Genomic DNA, 13861 nt, shown 5'->3' on the forward strand with positions numbered 1-13861 from the left:
CCCCTGGTGGGGAAGTCAAGGATCCATTTGCAGAAGGAGGTACATAGGCCCAGGCATACTGAGCTGTAGTCAATAAAAGCCGCCTGACATAAGGATTACTATTGTCCAGGTGATCCAAGGTTGAGTGGAGAGCCAGTGAGATTGCATCCACTGTACACCTATTTCAGGTCCAGGTCCTTGCCTAGGCAGCAGTTGATTCTGGCCATGACCAACCTCTCTAAGCACTTCATCACAGTAGATGCTAGTGCCACTGGATGATAATCATTGAGGTAGCTCAAACAACACACACAAAATGCTGTGGAACACAGCAGGCCAGGCAGCATCTATCAGGTAGCTCACTCTGCTCTTCTTGGGTACTGGTAGGATTGCCACCCTTTTGAAGCAGGTGGGAACCTCTGACTGCAGCTGTGAGAAATTGAAGATGATTGAGAGATAGACCTGTGTAAAATATTAATTGTACAGACCAAATAATAGGCACCCAAGGGATTTTGAAATAGTGTAAAACATTGCATTGGTCAGACAATTGGCAAGGATGTTCTATTGCTATAGTCCCCATTGCAAGTTATACTCCAATATTTATGTTTTAAAAATCATCATTTGATAGATAAATACATGCCAGTCAGATAATCAAGTTAAGGTTAATTAAATTCTCATTCTTGCTAGTCCATCTTTTATCATATTTGTCTGTTATTTAATTTCAATTATATTTGACTAACTATCTCCATGATATAACGTAATCTAGATAGTCCAGTCAGTTCCCATGTCAAAAACAAGTTATCCATTTTTGATTCGTGACAATGGTTTACAATTTAATGTTATTGTTTTTTGAAATAATTCATTGTCAACATTTATGATTAACAGATTGCTCACATTTTACAGACAGAATTATTTCTGAGTGCTGTGCAGCATAGTGACATAAATATTTAAATGATATTGCTGTCTTGCAGGTCAAAATTCAATGACTCCTTTGATGGGGAGACCACAATAATATTGTTATGTGCATGTTTCCCAGTTTTTCCTTTTTTTTTAAGAGGATCCAGTTTGCAACTGCACTAGGCACAATATTTTGCTGCATGGGCATGGGATACATAGTAAGTGGACCAACACAAAGCACAAACCTACTTTATCTCATCCATATCACTCTACCTGTAGCAGATGTGTCTATTCATCATAACATAAGTAGAAGTGATCAGAGACAAAGTTCTGTCTTCCCACTGAGGACATCATCATACTGGATGGTGCTACAGATGTGTTAAATGGGAGGAACTCAACAGAAAATGATTTCTAACTATTTTTAATTTTGATAAAATGTATTTTTTTCCAGTAGATACACTATTTGAACTAATGAACATTTGAAGGATTTTTTGTTTAAATTGATATTTACTGGATTGCTTGAATTTGAGCATGTTATTGGATAAATGGTGCAGGCCTTTGTCTTTGTGAATAAGATAACCACACACTGCTGCGTGCTTTTCCATAATGCTGGAAGGAGGACCTGCCTGGTATTTCTACTCTCTCCTGCCTCCTAGCTGATTTCCTAGCTTGGTCAACGAATTGTGTTCAATCAACTTTAAACAGAAGTATCTTGAGAGGGACTTCATCAGGTAGCATCATATAAATGTTATATAACTAACATACTGTCTATTGACATTTCCCTATACGTTACTTTAAAAAGTCAGTCAGTCATGTGTCAGTTAAAATGCAATTGCATCTACTGTAAATTTGTGGAAAATTATAAAGAATTAACCTGAGTTCTACACTTTCTACTGTTCAATTATAGAAAGATATTGACAGAGTCACAAGAGGCAAATCATTTTTTTTCTGATTTATTGACAATAGCACAAGCAACTCACATCGTAAAACAAAATGAAAATAATCACTAACATTCTTACTACATCTAAATCTGAAAGCAGCTGCGAACCAAGGCATTTGCTGCCACAAGTTTACATCAGTTTCCCAGATATTGCATTAGAATTCAGTGAAGGGTTTCAATGTGAAACATCGACTTACCTTTTGTCTGCACAGATGCTGCATGACCCACTGAGTTCCTCTAGCAGTTTGTTTTAGAAATATGTCGTCAGCAAAATCTTTGACGTAGTTCAAATACTTAGCCCTGCAGTATTTCTTATCAAATGGCACAGGACTCGATGGCTGACTGGCCTTATTCTTCTCCTGTGTCTGATGGTCTTATAGTGTTTAGCTACAGACTGCCAAAATATGCCTCTATTTGCACTCAGTTTTCTGCTGAATAACAATTCTCAACCTGTATCTGTTGATTACTCCTAACTGCATATACATTAATCTTGTTGACTAATGTTCTGCATGAAACATTTTTGAAAGTGCTCAGGTAATCCAAGTACAGCACATCCACTTGTTCCCCCTCCCCCATCTGTTCTACTCATTATATTCTCAAAAGATCTCCAGTAGCTTAGACCAATAGCTGAGGGCATCAAAAATAAAGAAAGATGCCTGCCTCTGTTGAATACTCATTTAAGGAGAGTTTAGTATATACCAAATGAGGCTTGTATAAATTGTATAAGTTTTAATTTGTTTTAAAAATCAAGCTTCTTGAGAAGTACCAACATTTACTTCTTTTAATTTACAGAGTGAATTGAAATTTTATGAAAGATACCAAGCTAAACCACATATTTTTGCTACGGAAAATAAGGAAACTAGCTCAGTTACTCATCTTTGCTTTGGGAAACCCAAAGGATTATTGGAACAGTTTGAAATCAGCAAGCGGAAAGCAAAAGAAAAGCAAGAAAGGTAGTTATTACAGAGAAAATGACTAACATGCCACTCTAATACTTTCCAATAACATCCTCGATTCCATTTAATGTTTTGTTTTGTCGTTTTAGTGAGTCCTTCAATAACTGGATTTCTAAGCTCCAGGACAATGTTGAAGGGGTATGTATGCAGCAAGGTTAAATATTACTCTCATTTTATTACCGGTACTTTTATATTTTCAGTGGTCACCTCAGCAGCAGGGGTGGTACAGAATAATATCTGGAACACATTCTCAAACAAGAGAAATCTGCAGACTCTGGAAATCCAAGCAGCACACACAAAATGCTGGAGGAACTTAGTAGGTCAGGCAGCATCTATGGAAAAGAGTACAGTCGATGTTTCGGGCTGAGACTTGTTGAATGGTCTAGACCCAAAACGTTGTCTGTACCCTTTTCTATAGCCTGGGCTGCTGAGTTCCTACAGCATTTTGTGTGTGTCGCTTGCAACCCATTCTGCATACTTTGGGGGTAAAACCATTTTTACTACTTGGCCTTTGAAACCTGTCTTCCCCATTTGGATGCCTGATGATTGCCTCAATTCATAATACAGTTCATTTTGGCGATACTTACAATAACAGCAGCATGTAATCTCTTTGCACCAAGCTATTTTCATGGCCCAAACCTATCTTCTGATTGTGCACTGTACCAGCAAATCAGACAGGAAACATAAGTTCATCAGTAATATTGAAAGGACCTCAGTTGTGTTTTTATGTGTGCCATTGGGAAGCAATGACCAGAAGCCTTAAAAATCATTCTGGTGAGATGAGCAGAGACAAGGATGGAAGAGACTTATGTTCTTTATGCACCTCTGCATGGAATTATTGGGAAGAAAAGCCTGTCTTTGTACTGAAAATTGAATGAAATTCTGAGAAATAAAAAAATGCTCTTCCAATTTCTGGGTTACCTTCAGAAGTCTTCTTGTTTCAGTAAAGTTTATTTTCAGAGTCATAGGGCACTACAGCACAGAAAGAGGCCACTCAATCCATCTAGTCCATGCCAGCCTAGTTTCTATCTAGTCCCATCTATCTGCACCTGGACCATAGTCCTCCATAGAGTACTTCTCTCGAGCATGTACCTATCCAAACTTCTCTTAAATATTACAATTGAACCCACATCTACTGTACCGTTTCCGCAAGCAGCTTTATCTACATTTGCACCACCCTCTGAGTGAAGACGTTCCCCCTCAGTTTTTCCTAAAATATTTTATCTTTCACCTTAAACCTATGATCTGAAGTTCTAGTTTCACCCAACCTGAGGGGGAGAAAGCCTATATGCATTCACCTTATTTATACCCTTCGTAATTTTGTATAGCTCTATAAGGTATCCCTCAATCTCCCATACTCTAGGGAATAAAGTCAGCCCCTAAAGTCCTAACAACATCTGTTCAAATTTTAACTGCATGTTTTCAAGCATTTTTTTTCAGGATTCAGTGGGTATTCTGCCAGAGTAAAAGCAAAGTAATGTGAGAGATAGTGAATGCTATCACTCTTATTAACATGGTTACACTAAGTTCATCCCTACTACAAATATAAGCCCTTAAGTATACCATAACATCCAAGGGAAGCACATCGAGAACCTTGAACATTATTGGTTAGTTTTGCTGTTCATGGCTGGCACTCCACTGGCATAGCAAAGGAAATTTTTTTCACTTAGCTTGAAGTGTTTTTTTCTCCTTTCACCCCTAGTCCCAATCTTTCCAAGAGTCAGAGCAAAAAACAAAGTCAGGCAATCAGGTACAGAGATCAATTAAGATCATTTTCTTCACTCAGTTAACTGGATTTCTGATGCTTCCCTCAAGGAGGAGATCAAAACTTCCACCTGCTCTTATGCTAATGAATCGGAAAAGGATATTCCTGGCTCATCAATCTGCAATTCTTCTTTTATGTCCAAAGTTCTTGTGTCTTGTATCTGGAATCCATCAAAGTCTCTGGCTTAGCTACTTGATATTTGCTGCTTGCTTGTGGCAACTAGCAAGGATTATGTTTTGTGTTGGGAATATAAAGACAGTGAATATACAGTAACAGTCCTTTTTTTTCTAATTAATATCTTCTAGTCAGGCAGCAATATTATATTTATTTTTAAGCTGCTCTTCTTTCCCAAAATAGATTTACCAAGTTTACATAATTGTATGTAAGGAAATATATCCTGAGGAAAAATCCCAATTGGACCTTAATTGTTTCATGCAGTGCTTTTGTGCTTTGTAGCTCCTCATCACCCTTGAGTGCAAAAGCTTGTTTATGTTGCACATCTATAAATAGATATCCTTCTTTCAGTTAGTGTGTGGAGTCACACTACAGCACAGTCTAGCAAATTTTTAGTGCAATTGGATATATCCACTCCCTGTCTGTTGTAACCAAATGAAGCTTTTGTCTTAGAATAAAATCCTGCTTGATCAGGTTCCCACCTCACATGTGTTTCTTTTTATAGACTTTTTCTTCAGGGTATCATGCCCATGTTTAAAATGGATAAAACTCTTGAAAATGCAGTTGTATGCACTCCCTACAATGTTGCATCCAAATCCAGAAATTGTAGATAATTTGTTTTACCAGTTTACTTTTCTGTAGATTAGCAGATCCTCACTTCGTTTAAGGTGACAATGCCACATGAACACCATAAAGTCTGATATTTATACTGTTGCATCCTAGTGCTGAACTCATGCCTCCACTAATTTGTTGCCTAGATAGTATTTTGCCTAAATAGTGCAATCTACCATGGTAGTCAGTGAATGCTAGCCATTATTTCCACAAGTGAAGTACAGTATATTGTCTTAAAAATAAGGAATTTACCCATATCGGGTAGGTAAATTACTTGGGTTATGATTTTTGAATTAAAATATCATTCAGTGTGCAACATTTGGAAAGTGATAGAGATAATAGTCTTGATCCTACCAATAATGATAACACAATTGTTTACTACATTTCTTCAAAATCAAAAAGATAATCATTAAGATTAACACATAAAATTCTGCATTACATAATTGGATAGATGAAAGAATAATGTAATTGTCAGGTATTCTTTTACTGATATTGATAGCACCTTTTTTGGCAAACAAAGATGTGTTATTGTTTACTAATTGCATACTTTTTCATTTTAAAGATTAAGGCATCCTTTAATAAACTTGAAAGGAAAACAGAACTACAAAACCAAACAGTTCTAGAAGGATTAGAAAATTTATCAAAAACAAGTAAGCTTACTTTATTGTAAGGCTTTTTAAATTATAGAAAATAAAAAGTGGAACATCAACCAGTATTCTTATTATTCTTTAAGATTTTATGTTAGCAACACAGCATAGAAGAGGCCCTTCCAGTCCTTCGAGCCATGCTGCCCCAGCAACCCCTGATTAACCCTAAACTAATCGTGGAACAACTTACAATGACCTGTTAACCTACCCAATGCATCTTTGGACTGTGGGAGGAAACCGGAGAACCCAGGAAAAACCAATGCATTTCCCAGGGAGAACCTACAGAGATTCTTTACAGAATGGTGCCAGAATTGAACTCCGAGCTCCGGAACACCCCAAGCTGTAATAGTGTTGAGCTAACCACTACACAACTGTGTCACATAAGTATTTCAGATGCACAGAGTTAAATAAATTGGGACATCCTTCATTAGACTGTACTCTGAGGTAATTTGCATATAGTAGCCAGCTTGGGTGTTCGATGCAATGTAATGTCTGCTCATTGCTGAGCCTGTCTGTTTTTAATTCCATTAAAAGCAAATACCTATAAAGCCTGGATTAAAGCCAGTCACAATTAAAGTAGATGATGGCAACATATTTAATATATTCTTTAAGGATTTTAGCAGATTATTTGACAAATTTCCATGTGTAGACTAACAAGAAAAGTAAAAGCTGCAGGGATAAAAGGATAAATTCTGAATTCATTGGCAGAAAGTGAAAGGTAAAATTGGCTGGTTATATATAGAGAGGCACACACACAAGAGTTTTAGGTTAATTTGTCTTTTGTGGCACATACAGTGATTCAGATTTACCAGTGGCTGCATCGTACTGGTCAAGATGACGCCCTTATAAAACACTCCTTTAGTCAACATCTTCTGGATAGATTGTGAAACCATACTACTTTTATCTGTCTTTCGTTTGTTTTTCCTCTTGAATATGATGCTTGAACTATTAGAGCCAGTGATTTGCAGATTTGAGATAGTTTGGGCATTTCACTGCTCTGCTGTCTCCTAGAGGATTCTGGGAGGCAGAGGCAGCATGCGGGAACCTCATGGCGAGAAGGATGCAGCATGGGGCATGAAACAATGTTTGACTCCATTTCACGGATTAAAGCAACGAGGGAGATTGAAACATTGAGGTGAATGCTGAAGGTGAGCACTGGCTGCCTGCCTTTTGATCGCTGGTGAGATCACTCTGCTATTGGAGAGAGGAGATTGCCTTTTGATAGCTCTGCTACGAGAAGGATAGGCCTGCTGCTGGGCCCGGAGAACGTTACCCAGGTTTTCTGCATTTCAGATATGGACTTGGATTCTAGATTTTTTTTTTCAGCCCTATAATTTTTTTTTATTTTTTTTTGGCCAGATCTTTCTCGTTTTTTGTGCATGGGGATGGGGATTTGGGGGTCAATGTGCCTGTTTCGTTTTTTTGTTCATTTTCTGTGCAGGGAGGAGGGATTTGGAGGGGGTGTTGATGATCATGCTGCTGTTCTTTTCTTTTTCTTGGTTTTTGGCTATTTGGAGAAGAAGAATTTCAGATTAGTATACTTTGATAGTAAATGAACCTTTGACCATTTAGGAGGTTTGTAAATGTTAGCAAAACTGGTTGGTAGAGACAGACATCCCACCCTGCAAAAACTCATTTCAGGGAGGTAGCACCCCCACCCTCTGCAACCCCATATCCCTCCCCACCGTCGACCTCCAAGGGTGTATGTATACAGAACATTTGACTATGAAAGAACACAACAATTTATTTGATCACATATTGAAACTATTTACACACACACACACACGTATATATTCCTTGTTTTATATATATGTATGTGTGTGTGTATATGTATGATGCAGCTCTATAAAACTCCGGACGTACAAAAAAGCTGGATGAACTCAGCAGGTCGGGCAGCATCTGTTGAAAGAAGCAGTCAACATTTCTGGTCGCAACCCTTTGTCAGGACTATAAAACTCTGATTAGGCCACACTTGGAGTACTGTGTCCAGTTCTGGTCGCCTCACTATAGGAAGGATGTGGAAGCATTGGAAAGAGTACAGAGGAGATTTACCAGGATGCTGCCTGGTTTAGAGAGTATGCATTATGACCAGAGGTTAAGGGAGCTAGGGCTTTACTCTTTGGAGAGAAGGAGGATGAGAGGAGACATGATAGAGGTAAACACAATATTAAGAGGAATAGATAGAGTGGACAGCCAGTGCCTCTTCCCAGGGTACCACTGCTCAATACAAGAGGACATGGCTTTAAGGTAAGGGGTGGGAAGTTCAAGAGGGATATTAGAGGAAGGTTTTTTACTCAGAGAGTGGTTGGTGCATGGAATGCACTGCCTGAGTCAGTGGTGGAGGCAGATACACTACTGAAATTCAAGAGACTACTAGACACATCTATGGAAGAATTTAAGGTGGGGGGATATATAAGAGGCAGGGTTTAAGGGTCGGCACCACTGTGGGCCGAAGAGCCTGTACTGTGCTGTACTACTCTTTGATATAGATATATATATATATTCCTTGTTGAGTATTTTGTTGGCAGTCTCAATGCTAATAGCTAAATGCTGATGCAAATAGCTTTTCTATTTCTTTTTCAAACTGTCCTTGTACTGTGATGTGGCTTGCTTGGCAGATTTGAACATTTTGCTGGAAGTCTCAACCTCATGGCAGTCTGTGTCAATGAATTTGTTAATTTTGCAAGACATCAGATTCACAAGCCTTCGAGCCTGCACTACCATTCAGTATGATCATGGCTGATCATCCAACTCAGAACCCTGTACCTGCTTTCTCTCCATACCCTCTGATCCCTTTAGCCACAAGGGCCATATCTAACTTCCTCTTAAATATAGCCAATGAACCGGCCTCAACTGTTTCCTGTGGCAGAGAATTCCACAGATTCACCACTCTGTGTGAAGAAGTTTTTCCTCATCTCAGTCCTAAAAGGCTTCCCGTTTATCCTTAAACTGTGACCCCTCGTTCTGGACTTCCCCAACATTGGAAACAATCTTCCTGCATCTAGCCTGTCCAGTCCCTTTAGAATTTTATACGTTTCAATAAGATCCCCCCTCAATCTTCTAAATTCCAGTGAGTATAAGCCTAGTTGATCCAGTCTTTCTTCATATGAAAGTCCTGCCATCCCAGGAATCAATCTGGTGAACCTTCTCTGTACTCCCTCTATGGCAAGAATGTCTTTCCTCAGATTAGGGGACCAAAACGGCACACAATATTCTAGGTGTGGTCTCACCAAGGCCTTGTACAACTGCAGTAGAACCTCCCTGCTCCTGTACTCAAATCCTTTTGCTATGAATGCCAACATACCATTTGCCTTGTTCACCGCCTGCTGTACCTGCATGCCCACCTTCAATGACTGGTGTACAATGACACCCAGGTCTCGTTGCATCTCCCCTTTTCCTAATCGGCCACCGTTCAGATAATAATCTGTTTCCCTGTTCTTGTAACCAAAGTGGATAATCTCACATTTATCTACATTAAATTGCATCCGCCATGAATTTGCCCACTCACCTAACCTATCTAAGTCACCCTGCATCCTCTTAGCATCCTCCTCACAGCTAACATCGCCGCCCAGCTTCATGTCATCCGCAAACTTGGAGATGCTGCATTTAATTCCCTTGTCTAAATCATTAATATATATTGTAAACAACTGGGGTTCCAGCACTGAGCCTTGCGGTACCCCACTAGTCACTGCCTGCCATTCTGAAAAGGTCCCGTTTACTCCCACTCTTTGCTTCCTGTCTGCCAACCAATTCTCTATCCACATCAATACCATACCCCCAACACTGTGTGCTTTAAGTTTGCACACTAATCTCCTGTGTGGTACCTTGTCAAAAGCCTTTTGAAAATCTAAAAATACCACATCCACTGGCTCTCCCCTATCCACTCTCCTAGTTACATCTTCAAAAAGTTCTATAAGATTCGTCAGACATGATTTTCCTTTCACAAATCCATGCTGACTTTGTCTGATGATTTCACCTCTTTCCAAATGTGCTGTTATCACATCTTTGATAACCGACTCTAGCATTTTCCCCACCACCGATGTCAGACTAACCGGTCTATAATTCCCCCGGTTTCTCTCTCCCTCCTTTTTTAAAAAGTGGGGTTACATTAGCCACCCTCCAATCCTCAGGAACTAATCCAGAATCTAAGGAGTTTTGAAAAATTATTACTAGTGCATCCACTATTTCTTGCGCTACTTCCTTAAACACTCTGGGATGCAGACCATCTGGCTCTGGGGATTTATCTGCCTTTAATCCCTTCAATAAACCTGAGCAGGAAACCCTTGCTCGCTCGCTCTCAAAAAAATCGATTTCTGAGATATTGTATGTAATTTGCGGGCATCAGGGAGCTGCTATCTATATGTGGGAGACTCCCAGAACTTCTGGGAGAAGTGGGATGTCTGTAGTGAGGAGGCAGGTTGTAGACTGCAGGAAACCACCACAAATAAGATAATCAGATAATGAATTTGAAGATGATAGAGGGCAACCCGTTGATGCAGTGTATTTAGATTTTAAAAGGGTATTTGACAAACTGCCATTTAAGAGAATGTGCAGAACATAATAACTGGTAGAAGTGTGTTAGTATGGACTGACAACATGTACATTAGAATTAGTGGATCATTTTAAGGCTGGACCACCCTGTGGATCTATTCTTGGCCTTCAGTTACTGCTTATCTGTTTATGCTAATGATTTGGAGAAGTGAAAAAAATGTAAAGTTTCAAGTTTGCCAAAGATGTGAAAATAGGTGGAAGGGTGTACTATGATGAAGGCAATGAGATTCTGTTACAGGACATAGATTAAGTGCAAATTGGTAAATTAGTTTATTATTGTACTGAGAACAGTCTGTTCACTTCTAGGAATTTGAAGCTCTCAGCCCTCCTGACTTTAGCGCCATTGATGTAAACAGGAGTCCATGCACTGCTACTTCTTCCTGAAGACAATGACCAACTCCTTTATTTTGTTGTCATTGAAAGAAATGTTATTGCCATTGCACCATGTTACTAGGCTCTCTATCTCTGTCCTGTATTCTCTGGCTCATTATTATTTAAGATACGGTCCACTATAGTTGTATCATCTACAAACTTGTTAAGTGGAGTTAGAGCAGAATCTGACTTCACCATCATGAGTGTACAGGGAATAGAATAGGGGGCTGAGGGCACAACATATTGTGGCACCAATGCTGAGGATAATTGTGGCAAAGGTGTTTCTGCCTATCTTTATTGATTGTAGTCTGTTCCAAGAGTTTGAAAGTGAGTTTGCATGGAACTATAGTACTGAAGGCAGAGTTGTAGTCCATAAGCAATAGGCTAACATAGATGTCATCACTGTGCAGATGATCCAGAGTTGAGTATAGGGCCAGAAAGATGGCATTTGCCATAGACCTGTTTTGGAGGTAGATGAATTGCAGTGGGTAAATACTGACTGGGAGTTCATACTTGCCATGACCAGCTTCTCAAAGCACTTGATGATAGTGGGTGAGTATCATGACCACCGGAGAGTCATTAAGACACATTACCTTGCTTATCTGAGGAACTGGGATTCTAGTGGTCTTCTTAAAGCAGATGGGGACCTTAGAAGCAGGTAAAGGTTCAAAATGCCTGCAAATACCACTGCTAGCTGATCTGCAAAGTATTAGGGCGAGCCAGCGATGTCAACCAGCCTTGCAGCTTCCACAAGTTCACTTTCTGAAAGACAAGTTTTATGTCTACAACAGCGACTGTGTGGTCAGGTGCACTGGAGGCAGTCAAGATGGGTGGTGACATTCTAATTCCTTTCTGTTCTTGACTTGGACTTTGTTTTATAGTCCATTATAGCTCTGGAACTTAATTTTAGATTAGTATTGCCTTTTGGCATCCCTGATAGCTTTTCAGAGGTCATGTCTTGATTTCTTGTAAAGGCCAAGGTCATCTGATTTGAACGCTGCAATCCTAGACTTCAGTGAGGAATTGATCTCCCAGTTCATCTGTGATCTCCAGTTTGGGAACACCTGGATTATCTTCGTTGGTACACAGTCATCAACACACTTGCTGATCAAGGCCATGACAATGGTGACAGACTCATCTAGGCTGGCTGCTCAGTCTTTCAATGTGGACCACTCCACCAATTCAAAACAGTCATAGAAGCTTATCTATTTCCTCAGACCAGCAATGTAAGACTTCATGTTCAGGATTCTCATGTCTCAGCTTCTTCTTGCATGCAGAGAGAAGAAGCACAACTTGGTGGTCTGATTTACCAGTGTAGAGGGAGGGGGGAGGTGAGTCGGTGTTTGGGTGAAAACCTGACTAACGGAGCTTTAATGTGAGGAAGCATGGTTATGTACTTTGGTAAGAAAAGTCAAAAGGAGAGAGGCTATAAATTAGTGAAGATCAGGGGTATCTAGGTATTCAATCTCATGTATCAGAAAAAGTTAGCATGCAGGTCCAACAAGTAATTAAGAAAGCAAATGGCACATTGACCTTAATTTTAAAATGCTTGGAATTTAAGAATAAGAAAGTTCTGTTACCATTGTAAAAACACAAAATGCTGGCAAACTCAGCAGGCCAGACAGCATCTATGGGAGGAGGTAGTGATGACGTTTCAGGCCAAAACCCTTCATCATCTGTTACCATTGTACAAGGTGTTGGTTAAGACACACATTGAATGATGCATACCTAGAAGTATCATTGGAAGCTATTCAAAGGAGATTTGCCAGGTTAATTTCTGGAATGCGAGGATTATACAATCAAGAACAGCTAGACCATTTTGGGTTGTTCAGAATCAGAAGGGGTGATTTTATACAAACAAGGTGCTCAGGTGGCTTGACATGGTTGATGTTGACATGTTTTCACTAGTGAGAGAATGATGAAAAAGGCATTGCAGCTACTAAATAACTGAGGTGCATAGAGTCTTCTATATCAGGGCAGAAAATCTCTGGAATTACCTATCTCAGGTCGGATCATTAAATATATTTAAGATGGAGAGAGAACTATTTGAAAGACTGAACAATTAAGAATTATGAGGAACTGGCACAGAAGAAGAGTCGATGCTGGCATAGATCAGTTATGATCATATTGAGCAGCAGGGCAGGCTCGAAGGATCAAGTAACCTACTGTTCCTATTTTGTCATGTTTGTTAAAGATTGCTTGACAGGGAGAACAGCTGGTTGAAAAACTTTACACGTTTGTCTTCATAAGATGAGACATGGAATTCAAGAGCATAGTATGACTAATTAAAATATTAGGTCATAATTACTGTATGGTACTAGTGGAGATATATGTACTCATCACATTTAAAAGGAAGTGTATGTACAATGCTTCATTCCAAGGGACAAGGATTTGGCATTAACTCCTTTTTGTATAGAATGAATGTAGTGGTGCAAATGGCCTTCTTTCTGTGTCAAATATTTTCAAGATTCCATGGTTTATTTTAAAAGATGCCTAGAATCAGTAATCAGAAACTTAAGTCATAGATCTCAGTATGGATTGCAGAAATGATCCTCTATTTCAAAGCCTGGTTTTTGATGAACTATATTTTATATCCAGTGAATACTTCAGATAGACTGTAACCATAGTAACAGCATATGGAAGAAATATGAACTGTATTGTAATCTGTATTGCAACAAACCACATTTGTAAAACTAGAAAAACAAAAAGTTTTATTTCATGCTGCTGCATTTGTAACATATTAATTTATATTTTGGCTTGAACCCTATGTTCTAGTTATATGATATTGATTTATCTATGAAAACTAATATGTTACATTAAGGAATTTTTTTTATGTCTTAATGTCAATTGAAGGAAAGTCAACAAGCAGGGTGTATATTTGGTAGTTGATGCACCGCTATCCATTTTACAGCTGAAGTTAAAAGTTATGGCCTTAATTACTGACATAGAGTCAAACACATAACTAAAGACT

The 13861-nt window shown here is 39.1% G+C and overlaps 1 protein-coding gene across 1 annotated transcript in view; it reads left to right on the plus strand.

Moving 5' to 3' along the window:
* Positions 1-13861, plus strand: part of ccdc36 (coiled-coil domain containing 36) — a 41666-nt gene that overhangs the window by 19433 nt on the left and 8372 nt on the right. The window contains exons 4-5 of the mRNA XM_073072941.1: positions 2606-2766; positions 2859-2907. Of these exons, the coding sequence (XP_072929042.1) occupies positions 2606-2766; positions 2859-2907 (210 nt within the window). The remainder of the gene's footprint in view (positions 1-2605; positions 2767-2858; positions 2908-13861) is intronic.

This window comes from Hemitrygon akajei, chromosome 19 (genome assembly GCF_048418815.1).
Source record: "Hemitrygon akajei chromosome 19, sHemAka1.3, whole genome shotgun sequence".
NCBI lineage: Eukaryota > Metazoa > Chordata > Chondrichthyes > Myliobatiformes > Dasyatidae > Hemitrygon > Hemitrygon akajei.